The sequence below is a fragment of the Haemaphysalis longicornis genome, unplaced genomic scaffold (genome assembly GCF_048455015.1).
Source record: "Haemaphysalis longicornis isolate Haplotype H1 unplaced genomic scaffold, Haemaphysalis longicornis Haplotype H1 scaffold_3, whole genome shotgun sequence".
NCBI lineage: Eukaryota > Metazoa > Arthropoda > Arachnida > Ixodida > Ixodidae > Haemaphysalis > Haemaphysalis longicornis.
The window spans coordinates 11,833,155-11,849,542 of NW_027526335.1; the positions used below are offsets into that span (position 1 = coordinate 11,833,155).

A 16,388-nucleotide genomic window follows, 5' to 3' on the forward strand; every position below is an offset into this window, starting at 1 on the left:
AGTGTTTCTGCATTTTTGTTACTTGCATTGCCCCTGCACTGTGTTTTATAGAGTTCTGTTTTTTCTATTGTTATATATGCATACGGTCGTGTCGTGTTCTCTTTGTATTGCGATTGTTTCTTTGTGTATTGCACTGCAATAAAGCGCTTTCTATATCCATAATGTACAACTTACACGAGTTGCAATCAAATGATGTACATGAAATTATTTGCTGCTGTATTTGCACTGTACGCACTGTTGTCCAGGTCCAGGGGGTTGGAGCTTTGTCAAGCTGCAGTACTGCAGCTTTTCTCCAACCCCCTGATGTACTTGTACATGAAACTGAATCTGATAGTAGTGCTTGTCCTGTTGCTTTTTATGTGTCTGTCTTTTTTTAGAACTTAAATCATTACTTCAAGCTTTCTGCTTAGACTTCTTGTTACCGGCACTTTATGTAGTACCTCGACATGGGGTCTGCGAAGAATTATAACGAAATAAAAGTATATGTGACATCAAAAATCTCTGAAACGGGTACCGTACACTCGCATTTAGCAATGAAAAAAAAAAGAGTGCACGTGCCGCCCATAACCTCGTGATACGGTAATTGTTGACAAGCAAAAAACCCACGTTGAGGACCCCGGGGGTAGGAGGGGCAACATGAGAGGTTATGGAAGCTTTCCGTTTTAGGAATGAAGGAAATTACTGCGTCAGTCACTCGGCATGCTCTGCTATCAGACACTGAGCTTGCCTGTTAATGCGCAAGCCTTCCCAAGCAGACAGAAGATTCAACCACGCGTGACTGTCCAACCAGACGAAAAGGACTCTCCCCCGATTCTTAGGATTCATCTTTTTCTTCGACATTTTTGGAGATAATTCATTCATCTCCCTCTTGCTTTTTTTTATTTCTTGCTTCTTAAGCCATGAAGAGTCTGGCGAGCTCGAGAAAGTTCACGCTTATCGCGCTGCGCAACCACGCTGGGACAGTCCTTGCCGCGCGAAGCCCAGCGTGGCAGCGGCCATTAATGTTTACGCGTTACATTTATCATGTTTAGTTCCAATTCTGCTATTGGAATTTGATAGGCTTGTTTCCCAAAATATTCGCCATATCATTGGTAAATTTTGTGAAGATTCATGCCTTCATTCAAGCCGTGGTGTGTAAAGCACTTGTTTTTTTTTTTCTTATTCAAGGACTCTGCAGTGACGCTATTCACCTAGTAATTTGATGCCGGATGTTGATAGGCATCGTACACTGTAGTTTTGAGGCATGCAGTGCCTTCAGCCCAAGGCAGCGTAGGCACGACCTATCTGAACGACTTTACCAGTTGGGCAATAATCTAGGAAAGAACAGCCTCAAGAGGCTCGACATTTACAAAACAGTTTGCTTTGCAAGTTGCTTGTTCATTTTGAGATAGCGCAAACACAATACAGACGCACGTAGAAAGAGGTGGGCCGACCACAGCAACGTCTACTTCCTTCTTCTTGCTTCCGTTCCGCGTTTGCGCTACCTCAAGACGTTCAAGAACCACTACCAACAAGCCAAATTGTCGGTTCCGCTTTGAAAGCGCAGTCTACATGCGGTATGCCATGTTTCCGTGCAATCAAGTATAAATGACCCCTAGTAAAATAACAAGCAATACAGGAAGCACGAATAACAACGACGCAGTTATTTTCTATGAAAGGGATAATGTCTCATCAATTGAAGTAAAAAAAACATTGCAATTGGGTCATGCACACAGAGAGTCTAACTGTAAATCGTGAACCGCATGGAGCGTTTTCTGCTCGCGAAAACGCGCCGCGCACGCCACAGGCGCGCTGACGCTGCCGCGTAACCACCCGCACGCTGCGCCGCCGCGGCCGGCGGCGGCAACATGGCGGCGGCTTCGGCAACGAAGTGATGTCGGGAGCTCGAGCGACCGCTTCTAAGCGATCTCTCAAATGCCGCTCAAGTCACGAACGAAGTTGCTTGTGCGGTAAAGGAGCTTATAATGTGGGTGAAAACGGTACTATAAAACATCATCCGCGCCGCTAGTGAAAGCGCCCATTCAATATCTGCTGGGGTGGTAAGCCTAAACATCCCCGGCGGAGCCAGCCGGCGGTCTCGAGCTCTTCCGAAACCGCCGCCTTGAGGCGCGCGCCTCCCCATTGGCGCAAGTCGCCAGGCTCCTCCCACTGCCGCGCGCGGCGCGCGTCAAAATCTAGCCAAGGCAGATGCTGCCGCGGGCGCGGAATCGTCGACGCGGGCGTCGAAAAAACGCACGCGCAACGCCGACGCGCGCGAATCGCGTGAAAAAACGCTCCAACGCTGTCGGTTTCTTGTTTCAGGAAAATTGGCGAATAGCATAAAATGTAAAATCCTTCGACATAAGTGCTGAAGAGGGAGAAGGGTAACAAACACGTCGTCACTGATTTAATAAAAGGCAGACACTTGACAAAACTGCCGTCGGGATAATCGCCCCATTCGGGATCCGCTTTACTGATGGTGATTAAATTGATTGATTAAATTGATTGAGAGCTGCGACGGTGATTAAATTGATTGATTGATTGATTGATTGATTGATTGATTGATTGATTGATTGATTGATTGATTGTGAAGTTTAACGCGCCGAAGCCACACCTGCGCTATGAGGCGCGCCGTAGTGAAGGGCTCCAGATTAATTTTGACCACGTGGGGATCTTTAACGTGCGAAGTAATCTCGACACACTGACGTTTTCGCTTTCCGCCTCCATAAGTTTCGAATTCATCAATTAATTCATTTCGGCACCACAAATCTGTTAGATAATGGGAATCTCATTGGTACCACAGACCGCACCGTCTTACATTAGAATTATCTCCCGTCAAATTTATTTTCTGATGACAGTGGTAATTGCACGCGCATTGTCATAAAGCACATTGCACTATAGAAAAAGAACACACAACTCAAACTCATTACCGTCTGTGCCCGTGAGTGGCACAGCCCCGTCGCAATACCTGTAGTTGCCTCGACCCGGTGCGCGAAATGCCTTGCCAAAATGGCTGCCTTAAAAGATCCCTATAAAAAAATATACCTGGAGCCTGTGCCGTAACAACATCGATAGCGTCGCGCTACCTCATAAGTGTTTGTCAACTAAGAGACCCGCATTGCAAACACGGAGTAATTTGGGCGATCGAATTTCCTTCCACGGAGTGCCGCTTGGGCAGTGCAGGAAGCCTGTAGATACAAGTACGCTCTAGAGAAACTAATTTCGGGTGACTTCCAAGCCACACAATCTCTCTGTACGCAGAAATTGCGTGCCTCGGTGTACTGCTGCTTCCAGCGGTGGCACCGATGTACAACAGAGAATGGGACCTTCTGAGCTCGTGTCCGAAGTCAGTGTTGAACACGCAGAGACATCTGTGTACGCTCTTTCTGCGTTGCTTCAGGTAATCAGAAAAAAGAATTTGCCGATAAAGTTGATATCTTCGGACGTGATATCTCCTTGCTATTGTACCGGGCGGCCCGTATCGCTGTGAGGTCACACAATCTCCCCAGCGCAGAGATCGGCCGTACGTTTGTTGTGCGCAGTACATGGGCCAGCTTTCCAGGAAGCGCGAAAGAACGCTGCGCATCTTTGCACGTCACGAGCAGACGCTGTCGCTATTGTGGAAATCTTATCCATTTGCAACCGTGGGACGGGCAGCGCGACCGGCGCCTGGGTGGGTTTCTCCTTGAACATCTACGACACAGGACAACGACACTCACGCACGGCTCAGAGCACGCCGTTCGTCGAACTACGCAGGAACCGCCATGGATGCGGCTACAGCCAACTCGCCCTCAAAGCTTGAGGTAGGCATTTCTCTCGCTATTAAATCAATGAATTGCAAAAGCCAAAGCTCAATCACAGAAACTTGTGTTGGCCTTTAGGATTCGGTTATGTGTGCGTGTAGGTAGCGTGCAATACGGCCGGATTTCTTAGTGCATCTCGACAGGGTAAGTTTGATGCAGGGATGAATGCTGCAGAGACTACAATAATCATGTGTATACGTAATTACGGAGTAAAATAATCAAGCGCTTGGGTTTTGGAACGATTTTCTTTATACGGGGATAAAGAAAGGTATGGATTTATACGGGAATGAAAGAAGGGTTTTATACAGGGATGAATGCAGCAGAGACTACCATAACCTTGCGTATATGGAACGAGGGAGTAAAACAATAAAGTGCTTAGTTTTTGGAATGTCGTACCTTTTTTTATACGGGGATAAAGAAAGGTTTTATACGGGGATGAATTGCAGTACAGACTACCATAACCTTGCGTATACGGAATTAGGGAGTAAAATTATCAAGCGCTTGCGTTTTCGAACGACATACCTTTGCACCGAAGTGTAGAAGTGCCTTTACATGCACTCATACTGCATCATATCAGCAGGCGTTGGGTAAATTCAGTAAATAAGCCCTGGTCTCGTGCACATTTATGAGTAAAGCGTGGCCCCTTAATTGCTCGTAATGATGCCGAATATTTTTGTTACCAGGCAGCTTGGAAGAACCCCGCAACGCTGTTGTGGGCTGTTGCCATTTCTTCAGCTGTGGCCCTATTTGTGGCGGCATGGAGGAGCAAGGTAAAAGTTCCAACAGGGAAGCGGTTGCCTCCTGGACCGCGAGGGCTTCCACTCATCGGACACCTACCATTCGTCACGAGGGCTTTGTCGTACGAAAAGCTGATGGAGTGGTCCAAAATATATGGGCCCGTTTTCAGGTGCGATTTTGCGTACCTGAGTGGTGCTCGTAGTTTTGTTTTTTGGTGTATTGAATGTTTTTTTTTTCTTACAGAATCAACATGGGTTCCAAGGACGTCCTCATTCTGAACGACTTCGATTCCATAAAGGACGTCATCACAAAAAAGGAGATTCTGAACAGAAGTGAGAACGTGATTTTTCAACAAGCAGGAATCCAAGGTAGGAACGGCGAATAACATTGTTTTTTCTCTTAGGTATACAAGCGCAACTAACTTCCATGGTTTCCACAAATATTGGCTTGCCAAATGTTGCCAAATAGTTCTACAAATATTACCTCAGTAAGATTAAATACTGCATTCGAAATGATAAAATATTTGTTTTTCATTCAGCGTAGTAGATGCATTTTTGTGTACACTTTAGTTGCGTTTACACCAACAAAACCTTGGCGTTGTTGTTTTTTATTCAATTTAAAAAGGGCATTTACGTATGCAGAATAGCCGAAGCGTATGCCTTCCTCGAGGTAACAAAGGGGGCCGCAAGGGCGCACGTTCCATGTGATTACAAAGCAATCATTTAAACGTGGATGGCCCTGAATGAGCATCGGGTGTGCCAATGCCTTTTGTCACCGACGCTTTATATACGCGTTAATACGTCACTATTATTTACAACTGCCCCTTAAAGGGACCCAGCAACGCCTTTTTCAACTTTTTTTTTAAAATCCTAAATGCTTTCAGAACGTAGTCAACAAACACATCCAGTGCTTAGAACAATGCATCCCAGCCCAAACTTACTGTTCTACGTCCATCAGAAAACTTTGAAACTTGCTCAAAAGGCTTTTTTTTTTCCCCGTATTGGGTTTCTTCGAGCGCTCAAATTCCGTCATTGGGAGCCGGCTATTGGCCGGCTCCCTTTCAGTTTCAGCACTAAAGTAATACGATAGACAATTAAAAAAAACACCTCAAAGGCAGAGCAGAGACGGAAGGCGGATCTACTGCGACGAGTGAACCACGCAGTGCCGTTCCGTGCTGGCGATAACTGCAGCTTTCGCAGTGCTTCCAGGCCCGAATGAAATAGTGAACGCGTTTATCAGAAGTGTTGCAGAGTCCCTTTAAGGAGAAGCTACTAGTTTTAACCAGCTTCAGCCTTACTTTTTTTGTATTCAGTGTTCTGTATTCTCTGCTGCATTAACTGCATCCGTCCCAATTTTCTGCATTTAGCATCTTTAATTTTGCAAATATCGAATAAATTTCACAATTGTTTTCGTTCTTGTCATGTTAGTTCTATTGCAGGTGAATTATGTTAGGCAAAATTGGTAAAGTTAGATTACCAGCTTCAGAGGGTAACTATATTGAAAGAATGAAATGAAGTTGAACAAGCTTTAAAGTTAAGCCAACTTTTTCAACTTCTGGAGAAACAACTCTGAAATTTAAACAAAGAGCAGAAATTTCCTAGTGCTCTTCAGGCTTACTACAGCGGCCTTGATATACACGAGGCTGATATTGTCTTTACATGTTCAGTCACCTATAAAACCGGCCTCTTCCGTAATTTTGAGGCTAGGCTGGTCAGCGTTTGTCTGTTGTGTCAGAACAAGAGAGATCACACGGGCCACTTCCGTAACAAATGCTAGTTTACGGTGTGTTATCAATATGCAAAGCACTAGCTCACATTCTATAGCACTCGAAAAAAACGTTCCATCAGAAAATTAGACCACCAAAACTTCTTTTGCAGAACATAAAACCTGAAAGTTCTTTCAACAGCCTGCAGTTTGAACCAAATGATGATAATGTCGATGCTTGAAAAATTGTCTGTGGCCTCGGCTAACTTTAGCAAAGATACGCCTCACTCTCATCAAACGGAATGAGCCTTTTGTGCTGACAGAACATAGAAGACCCTATCGAGAACTAAATTTTCGCAACCAAGTTTGGGAATATGATAAAATAGGGTTATTTCAACTCTTTTGCTGCTGGCTGTCACTCACAATTACTAACCTTGCAGTGACCGAAAGTTACAACTTGTTCTTACCACTTCTGACTAAACACAACTCCCAATAAATGAAATATATTTGTGCCGTCCCCTTAGGTTTTTATATGAAATTCTATTTATTTATCAGACGTGCAGCGTAGGGGTAAATTTTCGTTAATTGTGACACATACGTACTTTGGTTGCGTGCTTCAGCTGTGTACTCAAACCGACGGGGGGTTCCCATGATCTTGTGATAAGAATATCTTCAGTAACTTCAGAACTTTGTCAGCTGGAAACTGGTCATGTTAAACTTTAGTCTCTTACAGGCATCGTGTGAGCGTAACTTAAAACTTGCGTCTGTGGGTCTAATTTAACCGAGCTTCCGGTTCTGCCTCTTGAAGAAGTTCTTCATGTGTTAATCGATCTTGTTGTGAAAATCTTTCAACATAGAAAAATACGGCCCCACGTCTGCCCAAGAAATCATGCAGCCTTTGTCCACGTAGCGCCTTTTTCAAGCTTTTCTTCAATATATCGTCGAGATCAATAACTCCTGAACCGCAACTCAGAAGATCGGGGCAATAAGCTTGCAAAAAATGTCAAACTCACTTTCCCGAGTAAGTAGAAGGTCATAGGAATTAGTTGTTATGTACTAAGAACTACATTGCCTCAAACAAAACCAACTTCACACTAAAACACCGTCTCTCTTCCTCTCTCTCCATCTAAAGGCATCGCAAACTTGAACGGCGACCCGTGGGTCGACAACAGACGGTTCAGCCTGCATGTTCTCCGTGACCTTGGCTTCGGGAAAAAGTCAATGGAAGAGCACGTCAAGGCACGTACAAATAAAAACTACGCGTTTTTGTATGGCAGCTGCCCTCGAACATTTGCTTAAAATTGTTTAAATGACTATAAAAGGAAGATTAGGCTGCGCAGCGCTCGTTAAACTGCTATAATTTGCGTAGACGCAAATTTGACCTCGTGACGTTTGAATTTAAAGATCTAAAGTATGTTCTTCGTAAAGTAAACTATAAAGTGAACTGAAAGTGAGAATTGAAGCAATAACGTTGCGAACTTATGTGTAAACATTAGCGAAGTGCGTATAAGACATTAAAAATTTGTTTACTGAATGAATAATATCAAAACCAGCTTGTGTTAACTAACTGCGGTGAATATCAAGAAGACTGAGAATTTTGTTTTTCTCAGATCCCATTTCTTGCCTTAACGCTTAGTGTCGGCTAACTGGTTGAGCATCGTTTGTGGGATTGCGCTGCGTATAACACAGAGATGAACGGGAAAGAACACGTACACTTCACGTAAGGACTGCGCAGTCTTGCGTCAAGTGTAGGTGTTCTTCCAGTCCGTCTTTGTGCTCTACCTAGCGCAGTCTATATACAAACGACTTGTTGCCCATTGATCTGGGCCTTGGTTTGAATCCTACAGATATGGTACAATATATCGCATTGCTAGAATGCACGACTGTTTTTACGAGCATATTTGTACGTCAGCGTATTTTGCAGCGGCGCTTAGAAATTTTGGTGGCCATAACGCGATTAAGTTACGCACATTGACTAAAAAACGTGGCCAACCAGCACGTGAGCTACCATCCGGGCTTGAAGGTTAAATAGGTGTCTTTTGATTTATACGGTAGTGTCGGAAATTGAAATCAGTATTTGGTGTTCAATAAACCCTACCTTGTTCTTACAAAGAATGTCTGTACTTTGAGTTGCTACAACGTCACCTGTTAAACGAAACAACAGCTTACGTATTTAGTTTTGTAAGCCGAACCCCTCCGAAGACAAATGCTTTAAATGGGACCTTCATAAAGGTAAAGGCTTTTACAGGCCGTTCCAGGCACGGTGAACTGAGATCTGACTATCAAGAGACCACCTTAAGGTAACGGGCCGCAGTCTTCATTGGCGCTCTCCGTATGGTTCTCGGAACAGGAGGAGTCGCAATACCTGGCCGACCGGCTCGCCGCTACAAAAGGAGCTCCGATCTTCGTGCAAGACTACCTCATTCCCAGCGTGTCCAACAACGTAACTGCGCTCGTCTTCGGCAGCCGGTACTCGGTCGACGACCCGAGGAGAAAATTCCTTGACGAGAGGCTCGCAAGGGTGCTAAAAGCGTTCGCGGCTGGCCAATTCTTGACGTTCATGCCATCCTGGGTGCACAAGGTGGCAGGTTGGCTCCCTCTTCTCCGCTCGACCGGCCTCAAGGACACGGTCGCCGAAGTTATCGGCTTTGTCAAGTAAGACATAACTCATGCTGTCTCTGAGCTTTGTATTGAGCAAGCGGTCACTGTGGGTTCTGTGAAGACGTGGCGTTGATTCGCACTTTGACGTTCGGCGTCACTGCACTATTATCTGCTCCACGCAGGCTCGCACAAAATATAAAATGGCGGGGGGGGGGGGGGGGGGGGGGTGTTGCAATAAAACATGTTGTTGGGCGAGTTGATTCATGATTAAGAAACAAAATCCTTGTCGTAACTGCGTTATACTTCGTGTCTTATTACGTGCCAACACTACTCCTCGGCTGTGAGGCGCACCGTACCGATTAACCTAAACCACCTGGCGAATGTTAGCAGTGCGCTTTATTTTTTGCAAACGATCGTTCTTGCGTTTCGCTTCTATCACAAAGGTTGCCTCGGCCAGGCATCGAACCGCAACATCGCGCTCGGCGGCACAATGCTTCTACGGAAGCGCGACTCTTCTTGACCTTTGCTTTGATTTGCTTTGACCTTAGATGACATGGAATTGCCTGCGCAATGCTCATTCCTCCAACTGGACAGCGTTTAGAAGCGCCTCTCCCGCACCTTTTTTTGTACCCTACCCTCTACGTGGTGGCTGCGTGTACAGTAGTCCCATCCAATCCCTTTGATTGGTCATTTGCAAACAAGTCCCACAAGGCGCAACTTACTTTTCTCCTTTCAATGCATGCATTTGAAATAAGGTTACGCTAATTTAATCACGTATGCCCCCTCCTCCTCATGCACTGAAGGCACCTACAGCATCAAATTTGTTTTCACATCACATCTGTTCAGACGTCAACGATCGTTCAGCACATCCTGCTGAATATGCAGATCGTCTGCATACTCTCTGGGATAACTTTTTTACGAATTAGGGTGTTTCGTTACTACCGGGCAAATTTTAATTCAGACGATTTATTTACGGGCGTTGATCCTTATACTCTGTACAAAACTTTTGTACGTTCCACCAGTATTCAACAATATATGATAAGTTTTACATGCGCAACTGTTATAAAGAGAAACTTTGAATGTATAACTAATGGCGTGTGCCCCGTCCAATACGCACTGCAGGAAAGTCAACTTTCTCTGACAGTGATGATGACCATGGGTGAAGTGAAAGAAGAAAAAAACGCTTCAGCAGGCCCTCGAGTCCCTGGCCAGGCAGGGGCTCCGCGAACCGGTAATGCCAAACGGGGAGGGATCCACGCCGGGCGCCTGCCCCGAGGATGACGTAGGCTCAGTCTACGCGCGCGCGCGCGTACTGCAGGCACCAATAAAGCTTGTCCAATCCAATCCAAATTCCCATTGTCCGAATCGAACTTGGGTCGCTCGCGTAATGAAGCCGACGTCTATCCGATTGCGCTATTTTTTAATGCATGAAAAATTTAGGCACACTCCCGATCACACATAACAACTAAAAGATGACAAAGACTAAAAAAGCTTTCGTCGTGCGAAACCAAGTGGCGAGGGGTCGAAGTCAAAGCGAAAGAGATCAAAATACCGATCTATGTGGGTCCGCGAGTGCAGGCCCGAGTTGACCGAAGAGGAGGAGGGAACGCGATTGACGGTGACGAAACGCCAGTGCTGGTGGACAGTGAAAGGAGCGATAGGCAGCCAACACCGCTGTTAAAGTGAGCAAACGTCACCACTGAGACGTTTCGGACAACTCAAAGCACGGTTGGCACGCTGTGCGAAAGGCGTGCGAGAAACGCCGTGTTTAGGACTTCTGAAGCCGAAGCAAGGCGTGCGCATCGCGACAATCCTCAATTTCGCTGGCGGAAGAGATGAGATGCTCACGTATCTTTATAAATCCACCAAGAAATATTCCTTTCATTTATTTGTCTTTACTGACCTACTTATTTAAAAAATTAATAAATAAATACGTGTCTTCTTCGTAGTATAGACACACACAATGCAGCTTCAATAGATGAGGCCTACCGAGGACCCGCCTTGGCGTACTTGCCTCTATCTGGAATGTTTGCCTCAAAACTCAACTTTTAATACTAGATATCAATTCCAGTTTCATTTTATTGTTTTTTTTTTTTTTCAGAAAGCAAATTCAAGAGCACAAGGAAACCCTGGAAGAACATAGCAACCGCGACTTTATCGATGGATACCTGAAGAAGATTGACGAAAACAAGGGCTCCGCATCTTCGAATTTCACAGGCAAGTCTGCAGGCGAAACTACTCGCAGATAATAATAATAAGGCACTTTGCATAAACCTAACAGAAGAGCTGCGCGAATGTACTAGAATGAGGCAGCACTATTTGCTGTGTGTTTAGCCTTCTTTCTTTTAAATAGAGGAATTTCTTCTAGAGAGGATGTTGTTATTTGCATAGCTATTTTTGCTGCTAGAATTATTTATAAGTGATTATTTGTCGTGCTTAAGTAGAAAGCAAATGTTTGCCTAGTTTTTAATCTGGCCTGCGTACCTATTATTAGTGATCGGGCTGTATCGATACCCTCCTAAAAAAAATTACACCATCTTCCCGTGGGGAATCCTGATGAGGATGCGAAGCATCGTGGCGGTTCCGTGTGGTTCCATTGTGTTGCCGTTATGTTGAGTGATCTGGTTTTTACTAGCGCCAGAGGGAATCCCGCGTCCGGGTCCACACCGGTGGCAAAGGCACGCAAGTGCTGTTGTGTTACGGTGAGTAGGCGGTGGTTCTCGAGGCGCCGAAACTCGTCCATCATGTTCTTGTCGATGTTGTCTCTGTGGTAGAATCGGTAGTCTCCGTCACCTTTGGTGAAGTAAAGGTTGTTGACATTGGTGCACCGGCTGAGAGCAATGTACACGCCCTCCTCTTCGCAGCTTTGTCTTCTCGTTCTTCTTCTTCTTCGGCGGTTCCCCTACGGGAAGATGACGACGGTGGTTGAACGCGAACCTATCTCGTGATGGATTCTTTGGTTGGCCAATCCCTAGGGGCATCCTGCCACAATCAGCATCAGAGGCGCTGCGGACGGGGCTGGTTGAGCTGCAAGGCGCGTGGCGCTTCCCGGCACAGCTTTCCCACGGGAAATTCAGCATCCACCTCTAAAGTTTTCAGTTCGTCGTTTCCGTTGACGTTCAGCTTCGCGTGCCTTCGTTGTATCAGTAGGTTCTTGACGTAGTCTGAATGAGTCAAGGACATAAGGCGCGTTCGTAGCACTTGCTCCTGTCCCGGATTTGTAGCGTAGTGGGAAGAGCACCGCGTACCTCCGATTGCGGCCAGAGAGTCGTGGGATCGAAACCGGGCGCCGCTAACTATTTCTTTTTTTTATAGTGTAGTATCGCGGAGCTGTGGGTGTAAGGAGGAGAGTTGCGCATGCGCAGTGAGCGTGTGGACGGCGCCGCCATCAACGACGCAGGACTAGGCGAGCCTAAGAAATGCTCCGCATTTAAAAGTCTTTCACAGAATACCCAAGTAAATGGCGTTCGGTAGTGGGCTATTTCTTTTTTATATAGTGTAGTATCGCGGAGCTGTGGGTGTAAGGAGGAGAGTTGCGCATGCGCAGTGAGCGTGTGGACGGCGCCGCCATCAACGACGCAGGACTAGGCGAGCCTAAGAAATGCTCCGCATTTAAAAGTCTTTCACAGAATACCCAAGTAAATGGTGTTCGGTAGTGGGCGGCTGCGACAAGTCTATCCTAGACCCCCTTAACATCCACCTTTTCACGGAGCGTTGGTAGAGAGCCTTGGCCAGCTCCGATCTCGAAGATCAGCTCCGCCTGATCGAAAGGGCTGTCGACGCGGCCCGACCTCAAGGCATCCTGGAATGAGGACGCCTCTCTGAAGCATTTCCTTGATTTAAATAAAGTTTATTCTCTCTCTCTCTCTCTCTCTCTCTATATATATATATATATATATATATATATATATATATATATATATATATATCTCCCCGTCTTAGTCCTCTAATGTTGTTTTTGAATGAGATGTAAATAAATTATTATCTGCCACAAGGGTCATTTCGCAACTTGCTGATGTGTTCAAAACCCCTTTCACGGGGAAGTTGTAGATCTTCTCCCGTGTGTGACACTGTTGCCAATAGCGAATAAATTTTTTATTCCTTCTATAAGAGATGACTTAAAGGAAGAACTGAGTCTTGGGTGACTTTCGTACACATCTTCAGCGTCCCTTGTTGTCTTTCTATTTATTCAAAGAGCGCTTCCTGATTGGGAACGTGGGGAACTTCTTCGGCGCCGGCTCGAACACGGTGCAGATCAGCGTGCAGTGGCACCTGCTCAACTGCGCCCACAAGCCGGACAGCGTGCAGCGCAGGATCCAGGCGGAGATCGACGGCGTGGTGGGCCGCGAGAGGCTGCCCTGCTGGGAGGACCACAAGCGGATGCCCTTCACCGTCGCCACCATCTGGGAGATGTACCGGTGGCGCTCCGTCGCCAGGCTCAGCGTGCCCAGGGAGTGAGTGCCGGCGTCGTGTACCCTCGATTCCCGGATGACGCTGACCGGGCCAGCTGGATGTAAACCCAGTGCCAATTGAACCCTGGGCACTTGGGAAACACAGACTGCGCTCTTTGACTTGTGAGTCTGCGAGGAAAATTTAACATCCACCTACAATGCAGCCGCGCGGCTACAAATTCGTCCTAGACCAGGATGAATCTGTCTTCAACTGCAAAGTTTTGAGAAAGCTGTTAGCTTTCATTTCCATCTCTACGGATACATTTCAGGTGGATGCCAAATTTTTCCCTGCAGAAATTTATTCAGCTTTGGGGATTCCTCTTCAACTGGTCGATTTACTTGGAGTCGTAATTAATGTAGTTGCATCGGCTCACAAAATGTGCGCTTACGTCTCTATCTCCCAGGGCAGCCGAGGACACGGTGTACAAAGATTATTTTATTCCAAAAGGAACTGTAGTAATGCCCCACCTTGAGGCCGTTCATATGGACCCGAAACATTGGGAAGACCCGGAGCAGTTCAAGCCAACCCGGTTTCTCAAAGACGGAAGCTTGGCCCCGAAACCGGAACAACTTATTCCTTTTTCCATCGGTGAGTAGAGTAAATCACTCAACGCTGCGTGAGAATATTAGTTGCACTTACTAAAGATAAGTGACGTGTTTCTTTGCATAAAGGTGTATCTTTACCCCTTTTCAGACAAGCCACTCTCAGTTGTTAGATTATCATTGGTTGCACTTTGCCCGTGTAATGCGTAGCTTATGTACGCGCGAACTGAGCTCCTGTCTTTTAACTGACGAAGTAAAAAGTTTAGATTCGCCTCTCGCGAAGTCAGGCGAAAAGTAAAAATATTTACGCGCAACGTAACACATTTTTGCAATTATCGTCTTGCAGAATAGTTTACACTCAAAATCATGTCGTTCAAATGTCGCTAATTTTTAAGTAATACAGATCACTTATACATAAAACTGTTTCATTTAAAGAAATGTTTTATTTGCTTTCACATTTCTTAAATGGACTAGAAATACAGTTACAAAATATGTTTTATCACTTTGTTAGATCAACCTGAGTGTGCAGAACCCGTATGTTTTTAGACTTTTTTTTTCCTCTAGAGGCAAGCTTTTATAAGAAAAGTTAATTAAAATCTGTCTTTTCCATCACACCATTCTCTTCTGCCGACTACGTGTTATTGGCTTTTACGAGACAACAGAAAGAATGCAGTGTTAGCAACTGCACACTTGCACAGTCAATATAAATCTTGCTTGAACAAGAATAAAACAATAATGAGCACGAAATAGGTTAACACTTGGACTGGGGATGCTGCGATAGCGTGAAATCCCCTTGCACATTTGGGTGAAGTGAAATGATCCCGGCAGTTTATGAAATAGGATAAAAGGGTGGGTGCTGTTCAGTTTTCTTGTAAGCTTGACGAACAAATCAAATCGCTAAAATTTAGGTGCGTGTAAATGTAAGAATGGCTCAAATTCAACCACGCCATGCTGCCGTGAATTTCGTTTTAACCAATCTCTTTTAACTTGAATACCGATAACCTAGTATTAATTGTTTTGCTGAGATCGTCTGCTTGAGCCCTGTACCGTGTGCGAATTCCTCAAAATTTTCGCAATCTCTAAAAGCTTCTTCTGAATTTCGCCTGCACGCGGAACTCACGTATTCCAATTCTATACATAGCCAGCCAGGCACTGGGCGAAGTTTATGCGTTGGTTACACCTGTAATCGCTTTCAGCGTTATCTTCAGTAGTTAACCCATCGACCTGTATCCGGACTATCAGGCGGGCCGATGCAAGAACTTTTAAGAGGACCTGTCACTGTTTGCTGTACGCCGGTCATTGCGTAACTTTTCAAGTGAAACATTTGCTAGCACCTTACTTCTTCGCGTAAACAAAAAGCAAAACGAATGAACTGCGTTACGCGTGACACAAGTTCCGTAAATTTTGTTCCGGGTAAATTTTCCATAAAAACTAAAAGAACATTATTGAAATCACAGTTATTCTGTGAGCTAGATTTTTTTTTGAAGCATGTAACAATAAAGGATCATGTCGTACTTTAACCGCGACTAAACCACTTCTACGGTTTCTTCGGTCACGCAGCAACTCCGCGCTGTAAGTTACAACCGAAAAAGTTCCCTGGTCAAAGGCACGAGTATTAACATGTCTACATTTCAGAGCATTCCGGAAAGGGTTGAATTTAAAAGCCGATGTGTATTTTCTGTCAAGACTCGAACAGGGGTACCATGCTGTGCTTTGAGTGAGTATACACTCTACAGCAGTAGACTCGTAGGACTTTCTCGAAAGGAAACGCCTTACTTGTGAGCGACGAAAACCATGGCGCTGAAAAATCGAGCCAGCAAGTCTCCATCCGCAGGTTAACAAAAACTGTTACAAATATATTGAAAGACGCAGCGCAAAAGCCTTCCCAGTGCTATCTCCACATCTTCTCCTCTTTGTTATTACCGCAGGGAGAAGAATGTGCCCCGGTGAAACTCTGGCGACCATGGAAATCTTCCTGTTCTTAACGACGTTGCTTCAGAGGTTCCAAGTATGCCCAGGAGAAGGCCGCACCATCGATGTCGAATCAACGTCCACAGGTCTTAGCGTCCCGAAGCAGCAGGGGCTCCGCTTTGTCGTGCGTGACTGACTGCGCTGCAAACTTTAACTGTTGTCTCCTAGCTCAACTTACAACGTATCATGGTATTCATCTCCTGGGGTTGCGCTCAGTGCCTGATTTACTTAAAGTGATGAATGATCCGCAGCCACTATCAACGTGCTATCAAACACTCCAAGAATAAAATTTCGTTGTGTAGTGAAGTATCAATTCGCTCAGTTCAGCACCGTTCAATACAAAAGAACAGTTATTACAGCAGTCGATCCCGGATATATGGAACTCCAAGAGAATCGCGGAATAGTTTGATATATCGATTAATCGATGGATAAAATATGACTACCTGTAGCCCATGTGCAAGCTCCGCACATCACTGAGGGCTTTCCGATATCACCACAAGCCGTAGGTTCCAGATTTGTTATTTAAAGCACGAAAAATACGAAACACAAAGTGACGACCACCGCACTTCATTTAGAACTAAAAAGATCTGTAGGCTCC

General features: G+C 45.4%; 1 protein-coding gene across 1 annotated transcript; it reads left to right on the top strand.

Moving 5' to 3' along the window:
• The first annotated feature begins 3,529 nt into the window (after positions 1–3,529).
• LOC144173958 (cytochrome P450 2A9-like) lies at positions 3,530–16,103 on the top strand. Its single transcript, XM_077702333.1, has 9 exons — positions 3,530–3,782; positions 4,466–4,689; positions 4,764–4,888; positions 7,357–7,463; positions 8,575–8,879; positions 10,927–11,042; positions 13,021–13,279; positions 13,681–13,865; positions 15,748–16,103. Exons 1-9 carry the CDS (start codon positions 3,744–3,746, stop codon positions 15,924–15,926), a joined length of 1,539 nt encoding a protein of 512 aa, XP_077558459.1. The 5' UTR covers positions 3,530–3,743; the 3' UTR covers positions 15,927–16,103.
• The last annotated feature ends 285 nt before the right edge of the window (positions 16,104–16,388 follow it).

What these genes read in the sequence shown, in the direction of transcription:
- LOC144173958 (XM_077702333.1), top strand. Translation starts at nt 3,744, where the DNA reads ATGGATGCGGCTACAGCCAACTCGCCCTCAAAGCTTGAG. An exon ending in ACTCGCCCTCAAAGCTTGAG is followed by an intron (nt 3,783 to 4,465) that starts GTAGGCATTTCT and finishes TTTTGTTACCAG; the next exon opens with GCAGCTTGGAAGAACCCCGC. An exon ending in CGCATCTTCGAATTTCACAG is followed by an intron (nt 11,043 to 13,020) that starts GCAAGTCTGCAG and finishes ATTTATTCAAAG; the next exon opens with AGCGCTTCCTGATTGGGAAC.